At 35.6% G+C, this 11,509-nt stretch overlaps 2 protein-coding genes across 2 annotated transcripts; one reads left to right on the forward strand and one right to left on the reverse strand.

Moving 5' to 3' along the window:
• Window positions 1-1,311, forward strand: LOC129894368 (ribonuclease 3-like protein 1). The gene is made up of 3 exons (XM_055970033.1): window positions 1-694; window positions 813-927; window positions 1,065-1,311. The coding sequence occupies exons 1-3, from the start codon at window positions 583-585 to the stop codon at window positions 1,219-1,221; spliced, it is 384 nt and encodes a 127-aa protein (XP_055826008.1). The 5' UTR covers window positions 1-582; the 3' UTR covers window positions 1,222-1,311.
• Window positions 1,312-1,642: 331 nt separating this feature from the next.
• On the reverse strand, window positions 1,643-6,159 carry LOC129894366 (plasma membrane ATPase 4). Its single transcript, XM_055970031.1, has 12 exons — window positions 5,986-6,159; window positions 4,991-5,662; window positions 4,549-4,875; window positions 4,335-4,454; window positions 4,102-4,224; window positions 3,918-4,022; window positions 3,515-3,824; window positions 2,890-3,404; window positions 2,633-2,806; window positions 2,371-2,553; window positions 2,103-2,281; window positions 1,643-2,006 (listed from the first exon to the last, which is right to left on the reverse strand). The coding sequence occupies exons 1-12, from the start codon at window positions 6,043-6,045 to the stop codon at window positions 1,910-1,912; spliced, it is 2,865 nt and encodes a 954-aa protein (XP_055826006.1). The 5' UTR covers window positions 6,046-6,159; the 3' UTR covers window positions 1,643-1,909.
• Between the last annotated feature and the right edge of the window lie 5,350 nt (window positions 6,160-11,509).

Raw genomic sequence — 11,509 nt, forward strand, 5'->3', positions numbered from 1 at the left:
TGGAGTACTTGATCAAGTTTCTATCTTCCATTCAGTTTACCTAACACTATGATTATGTACAAAATTAATAAGATCCTAATAGTTACGATTATTCTGGAACATCAACTCGATTTTCATGACCCAACCAAGAAGATTTTGAGTCATCAACAAGAAGAACCTGAGTCAAGTGATCCGTCAAACTTGGTGGTTAAATTTTACTGTGGTGATGCCAGGAGGCATGGGTCTTCCTCAGGAAAATGCGAAGCCTAGAAATGAGTCTATTTCAAATTGACTGAAAAATTTGGAGCAAGAGGCTTGGTGAGAAGCCGAGGGTTCGGAAACAACCACTCTATCTACATGAGGTGGTGATAAAATCTGCATACATTTTACCCTCCTCATACCTCACTTGTGGGATTTTACTTGTATTCCGAAACAAATCCAAAAATAAGAATAAAAAAGATCTTCACCAATATCTCTCTCTACTAATACTAATTCGTCAGCGGCACTCGAACACAATTATAGCATCTCTCTATTTTTGTAATTTGATGAATAATTGGAGTTAATCACAAGATTAATTTGGATGTTTCTGGAACATAATGGAATATGGAAAGAGTTCTTCAGCGGCTTCGAGGAGAATATAGAAGTGAAACAGTACCCGACCCGAATACGTTTCAGCCGCTTTGCACGGTCAATGATGGAAACTCCAAAGTCAAAGGTAAATTTAAAGCTGCCAAATACACGAACTTTTAAGTAGGTGTTTGGCCACATATTTCAAGTGGAAAAAGTATGATTTTTCTAATAGGGACTATGTTTTTGCTGGTTAACTATTTAAGGTACTCCAAATCAGGGCTCCACCAAATCACAATTGTACGAGATTTGTGCAGTCAATCATTGGAAAGCACCATTATTTGAATGTTGCAATGAGGAAGGTCCAGATCACCATAAGTTGTAAGTTCATTCCTTTTCCAATTTAAAAGTACGCCCTTGCCTTTTAAAACACTAGTTCAAAGTATATTAGGACTCAGCTACGAATAGATTTTTAACGTATAATGAATAGTGAGAATGATCGAGAAGGTAAAATGCAGGTTCACCTTCAAGGTAATTGTGGAAATAAGAGGATCTCGAAAAGTAATTATAGAGTGTATGGGCAATCCACATTCAAAGAAGAAAGCTGCAGCAGAGAATGCAGCTGAAGGAGCATTGTGGTTTCTAAACCAAGCTGGTTATAAATTAAAGCACTGAATTAACTTGTTACTTAATTTTATTAACAGAAACAGAAAGAATATAATCTTAATACTATGTGACTTAAGTTTATGAAGGTGTTTTTTTCAATTAAGATGTCCATTATATATGAGCTTACACTGCTTGTTGGCTTGTTGCGTTGTGATAATCTCTTTCATTGTCGTTCTATTGATCAGTTATGAGCCATCTTAGATAAGATAAGGAACTATCTTGATTTCGTCATTGTCTTTTTTTCTTTTTGGAGTGCGGGAAATGATATTTTTGAACTTGAAGTAATGCAGGATTGAGTTGCAACCAGTGAGGTACAACTGAAATCCTTGTTAAAATTTGGTTCAAATCTCACGAGTCTCCACATGTTTGTCATAAGGAGAACAAGTTTCAGCAAAGTGAATCTCATTTGCATAAAACTGAAAAGCAGCAATTTGTAAATCTCGCTAAATACCATTAAAGTACTTAAGAACTGGTAGAATACTAGTACAAGCTAAAAAGGAAACTGTCTAGTTCTCTTATGAGACCTCTGCTTTCCGACTTTCGTTGCTACATTATTCCCAGAGCATGTATCATCTACTAATCAACTACGAAAGGAAAGGAAAGAGGGAACCTAGAAACCGTTTTCTATTTCTTATTTCTAACTCATTATTTGAACTAGTGGAAATTGCCAACTGACTTTTGTACTATGGTGGCTGTACTAAACCGTGTAATGTTGCTGAATTGTCTCAATGTCAAGTCCCTTGAGCTTCACCACTGATTCCACATGCCCCTTGAGTGTATGAAGCTCTCTTAGCCTATTAACAAATGCAAAAGAATCGAATTAGAAAATCGTTAAGCAATTGAAAAACGACCCCTGCAGGCTGCAATATGAAAATATCAATCAGAAGTACCTGGCAACTTCAGCACGACGTTTGGCCTGCTCAGCTATTTCAGACAATTCATTATAGCTTTTGTTGTCATACATCTGTGAAGAATCAGGACGGTGAAGTCCGTGCAATGTGCGTTGAGCCAATGCCCATTGTGCCTCTCTTTCTCCCCTACCATAATCCTTCTTGTTTGTAAAAGCAACCTGCATGGTGTGAAAAAGGAGGAGAGTGTCATATAGTCATAACACGTTAGTGAATTTTTTGTTGATATGAATATGTTGCTGTCAAGTACCTTGTTTTGAATCATATTATTCCAGGCTCTGCCACTCAAAATGTATCTGATTGCGAATTTTAGAAAATCCAAAGGTATATAGAAAATAATACTGTAAAGCCAAATAATGCCAGCCCAACCCCAACCAATACCATGTATCCTAGCAAAACCCCAGTTTGCATATACTGCAATTATGGTGGCAACCTGAAAGATAAACAAATCATTAGAGGTAAGGTTCTATGGTGCTAACGGCTAATCTGGTACTGGAATCTAACCAACTTACCAGCTGTGCTACAAAAAAAGCAGCTAGCAGAAGGAGACCAGGTCGTTCTACGTAAGACCAGCTCCTTGACCTAGTTACGAAAATGAGTGCCTGACTAACGATGCTCACTTGAAGATACAGTGCAGCATTGAGCTCGTGTACATTGTCTCTAATTGATCTTACGCCAAACTTGTCCTGCAAATACAGTGCCAAGTTGGATCGATAAGCAACAGTTCAATTATATTGTTTGTTAATTTAGTAGTGCACAATTTACTTACAGTGAAGAAATTTGATTGGTGAGCAAGCCAAAAGAAGATAACAGTCATCACGGCTAGGTAAGTGCCAAGAACTATGCCAGTGGCAAATATTTCTCTCAGTTTCCACGAGTCAGGCATGGGTGACGGCTTCACCTTGTCTTTAGATATGGTCATGATGGTTCCATCATTGAGAATGGCGATGATAAGAACCATGAAAGGTGAGAAATCAAACTTCCAGATTAGTGCAATGAGCATGAAGCCTAGCACGATTCGGATGGTTATAGAAACAGCATAAATGGTATAATTCTTCATCCTCTGGAATATGGCTCGGCTGGTCAAAACAGCACTCACTATCACACTTAATCCTGGCTCCGTGAGAACTATGTCTGATGCACTACGGGCAGCATCAGTTGCATCAGCCACAGCTATGCCTATATCTGCTTTCTTCAAAGCAGGGGCGTCATTCACACCATCTCCTGTCATACCACAAATGTGGTTTCTTTCTTGGAGCCTCTTCACGATCTCATATTTGTGCTCTACACAGTTGCAAAAGTATCGCGCAAATACAAATAAGTATAAAGATTGTTAATAATAAAATTCAGGAGGATGGCTTACTAACAGTAAAAAATATATGGGAGATAGTTACCTGGAAAAACTCCGGCAAAGCCATCAGCCATCTCAATGAGTTCATCCACAGGGAGGTTAGCAGTATTTTCATCCTTGTGCTGCCCCAGGAGGGAGGAAGAAGGATACATGTTTGTTCCCATTCCAAGCCTACGACCAGTCTCCTTGGCTATGGAAAGTTGATCACCAGTTATCATTTTTACATTGACACCAAGGACAAGGGCACGCCTAATTGTCTCTGCACTATCATGCCTTGGAGGGTCAAAAAGAGGCAAGAGCCCTACAAAGACCCAAGGCGCTCCTGGACTTTCCTTTGTCTTCTCTGGTACTGTCTGTATTCACAAAGAATACATCCACTGGCTTCAGTTTGATGCAGAAAAAAAGAAAAAACAATACTACAGACTTTGCTTTATTAAAATTTTCACCTGTTGAGCCACTGCAAGAGAGCGAAGGCCACGATCAGCGAACTTGTCTATGATGGAGTGAACTTTCTTCTTTACACCCTCACTAAGGCCACAAAGATCAACAATCTGGTAAAAGAATTCAAATGATTAAGTATGTAATCAACTCAGTTATAGAGAGAAACAAGTATCAAGTGTAATTGCTTACCTGTTCAGGTGCACCTTTGCTAATCCTATGCCAGTTGCCATCGGAGTCTATGTAAGTAATGGCTGTGCGCTTGTCGACAGGGTTAAAAGGCAGGAAGTGCACTTCTTGAATCCCAGCTCTAGCCTAGAGAGCAAACATAAATAAAAAAATTCAGGTACAAGTAAGTTGATGCATTTCCTATCTATGAAAGTTGCTAACGATGCCTATCATAAATGAAGGGATAAATTTTCTACCTCCTTGGCATCTGCTAGCATTCCCACGATGCAAGCATCAATAGCATCCTGGTTTTCAACCCTTGATGCTCTGGCCCCAAGAAGAATAACGGTATCTTGATCCATGTCCTTCGCAAAGACCTGTATCACCACTCCCAAAGAAGAAGACAATCTAGTTAGCTTACACTTTGGCTTATCGCTTCAAATACTAGAAACGTCGTGTTAATTCACAAACCTCGACTAAGTTTTTGTCTACTTCAAGCTTGTTTAATGTAAGAGTTCCTGTCTTGTCACTACAAAGGACATCCATTCCCGCCATCTCTTCTATAGCAGTCATCCTCTTGGTAATGGCACCTTGTTCCGACAATTTGTGGGATCCAATTGCCATAGTGACTGATAATACAGTTGGCATTGCTATTGGAATTCCTCCAATGAGAAGAACAAGCAGATTATCAATTCCATCTCTGTACTTTCTGTGCTGAATTGGGTACATCACCAATATTTCTATGATGATTCCAACTAGAATGGAGCATATGCAGAAGTTTCCGATTGCTGTCAACACCTGTCAAAATCATCTAAGTCAGCGGGATGATGAAAGAAACAAAATTTAAAATCTTATACAGCTTTATTCCAACTTTTCAATCAGGATTCAGAGTAGAGAAAATGTCAGTTTTTACCTTTTGGAAGTGGCCAACATTATTGGTACTATCAACAAGATGAGCAGCTTTCCCAAAAAAGGTGCTGATTCCAGTTGCAATGACGACAGCCTCAATTTCACCTTGTTTACATGTGGAACCGGAGAAAACTCCCTCGCCTGGGTTCTTTGTCACGGGTAATGACTCACCCGTAAGAGCAGATTGATCAATCTTGAGGGGATCTCCATCAAGGAGACGAGCATCAGCCGGTATGATATCCCCTAACTTGATACTTATCACATCCCCTGGTACTAACAGTGCTGCATCCATTTCCTTCCAGCTACCATCTCTTAATACCTTAGTCTTGGGAGCAAGGCCAGCCATCAGGGCTGCTGCAGCATTGCCTGCATTGTTTTCTTCGATGAAACTGACCGTAGAGTTGATGACAAGCAAGATGACAATTCCAAGGAAATCTTGCCAATCTGGTGGCCTATTCTGTCCATTTGCCAATACAATGGCAATGATAGCAGCAATTTCCATGACCCATGACAAGGGGTTCCACATGAAACCCAAGAACTTTAAGATCTTGTTCTCCTTTTTCTCCTCAAGTTTGTTTGGCCCAAAGACTTCAAGCCTTTTATCTGCATCCTGAGATGCCAATCCCTCCTTAGAACTTACCAATATCCTAAATACATCATCCACTGGTATTGTTTCCTGTATAACACACACACACAAAAATTTTAAGTGCTTAAAAAGCTCTAGATTTCATCGATACGTAATGTTAGAATTTTTTCCCGGACAACAAGATCCATTCTTAATTAGTACATACACCAACATAAAACATATATATAGCGGACTAGAGTTAGGATTTTCACTAAGTGATGCCAATCGAGATACAAAATCTACTAGGATTGCATCATACATTATGAAAGAGATAAAAGAAATCACATTTTCTATTGCAAATGAAGATCATGCTATCGTATAAAAATCGAAATTAACCATATATGTTCAAATAAAATTAGAAGAAAAAAACGTACGAGATCGACGTTCTCCTTCTTGATATCATCCAAGCTGACGGTTCCCTTCTGATCCGCCATGTTTAATTTACTCTCTTTCTGTCAGCTACAACTAATATAACACACACACACACACAAGAAATTAATCAGAAATTATTGTTCATGAACATTGTTGAGACAATATATGAAACATATTATGACAATATATGAAACACAATTTGACTAGGTCTGATTTGTATATTAGATTGAAGTAAATAGGTAGTATTATTATAGTACGAGGACTCCCATAATGCAACTAATTAAGTTATACTAGGTTACGGATTGAGTGAGAGTTACTTACTCCCAGCCAAGTATTCTAAACCAACTAAAACTAGCGGTAATTACTAATGTCTATCCCTTTTGGTTTCTCTCGGAAAAAAAATTGAGACTTGTAGTTTAAAATAAGTCGTAAATATTAAAATTGATATTTTAAAGTTAAGTTGTTACTAAATATAAAAATGTATTATTCTTTTTAGATAGATTAAAAAGAAAAAGTAGGTCATTAAAATTGAGACAGAGGGAGTATATCTTTTCTTATTATTTTTTTAAGTTATCGCCTATTACTTCTTTTTTTCTTTTTTTTTTTGTGAAAGTATGTTAGAATTAGAACATATATATACTAACCTTCTCTATATCTACATCATCTACTTTATTCATAATTTGAAGAAAAAAAATGATATTATTTATAAATAGAGGTTGAGCGGGACTTTTAGTTTATGAGTTCTAAATGATAACTTTTTTTGCCGATTTGTTTTGGATAAGTTACATAAACATGTTATACGAGTGTTTGAAAGAAATAAAAGTACCTAATATATGCACAAATGAAAAACCAAACAATGGATATATAGAAAAATGTATTAGGATAGGGAGAAGAGGTAAGAGACTTAATAAGTCAAAAACTATTGAATCTCAAGAAAATATGTGACAAGAGCATCCCTATTTATAATATTAAGAAACTAAATTAAACTAGGATTAGAAAATTTATTTCAATATGAACACAAACAAATCCTAACTAGACATGAAGTTAATGAAAATCAAATATCAAATCCTAACAACTTAGGATTCTTATTCTAGCATTTGTATGTTCTATTTTAGTTTTTTTTATATATGATAGTATCTGACTGAATATTCTGGCAGATAATATATAGTATTAAAAAGTTATCATCCTAACAAGAATGTATTATTGATTGTGTAGGGTGGACTTGCACAACTACGTAGTGACTGCAACTTCAATTCTACCTAATTAGTGGAATATTAATTAATAGAACCTTTCTAGGTTAGATATGTAAGTATTTACAATCTTGACTTTGCATGTTTCGATAGAATATTCATAATTGGCTGACGCAGATCATTTACTTTTCCCCACGGTATTCCTTCATTATTTTTTAATAATGAATAAGTAAAATTGAACGGAATGAATTTCCTTTTTTTAATTGGACTAGATAAGTAATGATAACTATCGGAGATTGCGGAAAATATGGGCTGAATGTAATTTGGCCCAAGGTTGGAGTAATAGTCAGCCCAGCATCTTAGGATATATAAGGTCCAACAAGAAATTAAAAGGTTGAGAAATAAATAGAAGGAAAAATTACTAGGAAAAACACTTTTTAATAAATAATTACTGATTTTAGCGATACTTTTTATTTATTATCATTTATAGCAATATATAGCAATATTATGATATATCTACTATGTATTAAAAGCGAATTATGCATCCAATATAAATGTATTATAAGTGTTTTAAAATATATTATACTTGTTTGGTAAGAAATTGACACAATGTATTATAAGTGTATTAAAGTATGTGATAAATATATTATCCATGAATAAAACATGTATTATAATTATTCTCGCTAATATGTATTAAAATTGTATTATAAATGTATTACAAGTGTTCAGTGAAAAAAAATATTATTGTTATAAATGGTAAATATTTTCTTAATGTAGTACATTTATGTAAATTTCCCTAAATAGAAGTCAGTTTTACATTTTGAAAGCTTGTCAAAAATAGAAAATCATATCTTCACGAGTCTCGACATTTCATACAATGAAGAGAGCTAGGGGTTCTGGAAGGCCCTTTGGGATAGGCCCGGAAAAGACATTTCCCCTTAGACGACTGATATGACCACTAGCCTTTAAGCCCATTTCCTGAGACAGGACTTCGACCACTCTTAGTTCAATGTCGGAAGAAGATTCTTGGAGACCACGACACCCTTTGCTAAAAGGGGTATGTAGGACAAGCAGGGTATAAAGCCCATAAAGAGATGAAATCCGTTCATTCATAGGCACATCGACTGAAAATGTGCCCCACACAGGTTTTTCCTGAAACCCCCCAGTATACCCGCCCTCCGAATCGGACGTGAGGGTTTTCTCTCATTCGACTCTCTGCAGGGGAATCTCCATTCACTGTTTCCCCTTTAGTCCCACACCCTGACTTCAATGATGGGAACAACCTCCGCACTACGGAGCTCCACTGAATAACAATTCTTCGCCTTACTATATTTAGAATAGTGGTCGATCCTTCGGGAGTCAAAAGGTTCAGTCCCACGCCTTGACTTCAATGATGGGAAAAACCTACGCACTCCGATGCTCTATTGAACAACAGTTCTCCACCTTACTCGTGCGGTCAGAAATTAATACAAAGGGCTTCAACAAGAAAGTCGTTTCGATCCAATCCATTCTTGGTGTCAAATAAATACAAAAAAGGATATGTCAGTGGGAGGGAGTAGGTCTTGCTTCATAATTGTTAATTCATTTCTGATTTACACGATTTTAGGTAGATAAAACATTTCCCACCCTGTGTTTTTTGGAGCAAATCTGGTGACAATTCTCCACTCATGTCCTTTTAGAGCTGGGTAAGTGATCTTCAAGGGCATGTCCCCATTCCATTCTTCCGAGCGCTCCTCAATCAAATCCATAATTGTTGTTGCTTGTGCAGAAGTAACTAGAGAACTTTCAATTGCAACAAATAGTTTGTGAAAGTGGTGGTATTGTCAGAGATAGTATGGGTGCTCTTATTATAACTTACTCCATTCCCTTGGGTGCTGGAACCAACGACTGGGCAGAAGCATATGCCATGCTTTTTGCCCTGCCTCAAGCTGGTGTCCAGCCCAAGATGTTACTGCTAAGTCCGTAGAGACTGGAGCCAAGCGTGGAAGGGCGAACCAAGAAACTTAGACTGTAGAGCAGCAACCTGTGATCCATTCGGTTAACTACTTGCTCTTTTTATTCTCGAAAATGGTGCCTTTAAAGCAAACTAAGAGCAGGGAAGGGACTATGGCCGACATAAGCTCATCAATTGGAAAGAAAAAAAATGACTTGGAAGCGGGCTAGTCCCCGAAAATGCCCGGTACTTTAGCATTGGGGACAAATAGCTCGATGAATTTACTATTTATTTATTTTTAGTTGGTATACACAAATTATACATTAATCATAATAATTATATCTATATTATACATGGATTATACATATGTTATATATCTGACGGCTATCTTTAATTTAAGCAATTGTTTGAGCTATTATTTAGATTAATTCTTTGATAAAAAATGACAATTGATTCATAAAATTGCATGTTTTCTCTTTCAAATAATTGGTCTTTAATTTTTGTTTGAGTTGATTTTCAATTATTTTTTTCTTTACCAATCAAACTTATACCTAGTGGTACATAAATTGTTTAGAAAATAAAGTCATGTCCGAACATAATTTATAAGATAAGATCATATAAAAATATAAATTTATGATCTGAAAAAAAATATGTCCCGAGGAACATAAACTAATGACCGGCACAAAATACGGAGATAGGTGCAAGTGACCCTGTTGAAAATTTAGTTAGTATATATAAATTTATAACATATTTAAAATCATGAATTTTAAAATTTTCATATTCGCACAAAATATAATAAAATTTATTTATTTATTAAATTTTTTATATCGAGTCAAATAAATTAAAATATTTTTGAATCATGTCATGTCATAGATGTGCATGTATCGGGATGAGACTTGAGAGCCAAACAAAATTTGCCCCAAAGGCACTGTTCATTAGTTATCACTCTTGTCTTGTACTACTAAATTTCCCTTCCATTTGCATTTTTGCTACATATTTTAATTTCTCACCAAACAAAGGTCTCTGTCTTTTAGATCATAATAATGTTGTGTATTCACCTTTATATTTCAAATTCCAACTATTTTGATACTGTTTCAACTGATACATTGTTCAATGGTTAAGATGTCATAATTCTAATCGCAGTATTTGTCAAATTCAATTAGGCATTTCCTATTTAATGTACTGTTATCGATGTGAAAGAAAAGACCTATTTGATTAAAGTCATTTTGATTTTGCGTTTTAAACTTCTTTTAATTTAGTGCAGTTACAATTTTCCTCTGTCTTTTGGTAATATGTATGCCTATCGCACAATGCATAGGGTGCATTCTCCACTGGACATTCGATAAAATTAAACTATACAGAGAATTAACATGACTCCAATGTGTGTAAATTTATTAATGGTCTCGATTTTTCTTTATAATACGCTAATAGAGCAATGTTTTTTGTTTTCAAAATAATATCAGCAATTACTCAATCTAGTTTGTTAAGAAAAAACTGAACAATAACCTTATGACACCCAAGGGGTTTTCGGGTAAACATCTTGGCAACCCTCTAGACCCAACATGACATATGATGAAACAAGACTTGGGTTGATGCTAAATAAATGAGCTTTATAAGTAACTCGCCTAATTTAAAAGATGAAAATTATCCAATATCGAGACAAATTTATCGGGGAAGTAGTAAGAAAATTAAATTGAATATATGGTTGCTAATTGTGACCTTGAATGCAAGATTTCGCAATTTCCAAAAAAGTAAGAAGCTTCTACAATGGAATCTTTGGTTATGGATTCACCAGATCTAGTCCAAGAAGAAAGAAGTAACGTTGGAGTTGATTAAAACGAGCGTGAAATTAATAGTCAAAAAGTTTACTGCTTTCCCAATGAATCCGTGTCTGCTAAGTTTCAGAATTTTGTAGAAAAAGGATCATATCCCTATAATTATCGCACTGTCAAGTTAGACTTTATGTGTATGTCGTCTCTAGCCTGAAAAATTTGTTCAACCCTTTCCAATTCACACTTCCTTGCCATTACGGAATCAGAAATTCTAATAAGGATTTTAGAATAATTATTGCCTTTTTTTTTCCGAACTCTATTAAAACGAAATGCTTTTTGTGTAAGAGTTGAATATGAACTTCTCTTATAGTAAAGGAATTTAAAAAAAATATACGTAATATGTTCTTACCTTACTGGCGCGATTTAACTTTCTGGCAAATTGAAGAAGAGACCAACGACCATCACCATGGGAACAATGACCAAGGATCTAGAGTTAATATGTTAATCAGAATGAATGTACAATTTCCCCCATTATATTTAAATAATTCTAGTCGAAAGCAAATGATTTTTCAAACTAAACAAAAAAAAGTAGATATCTATTATTTTTAATATAGTGAACAAGTAAAAATAG

This window comes from Solanum dulcamara, chromosome 7 (assembly GCF_947179165.1).
Source record: "Solanum dulcamara chromosome 7, daSolDulc1.2, whole genome shotgun sequence".
NCBI classification, from domain to species: domain Eukaryota; kingdom Viridiplantae; phylum Streptophyta; class Magnoliopsida; order Solanales; family Solanaceae; genus Solanum; species Solanum dulcamara.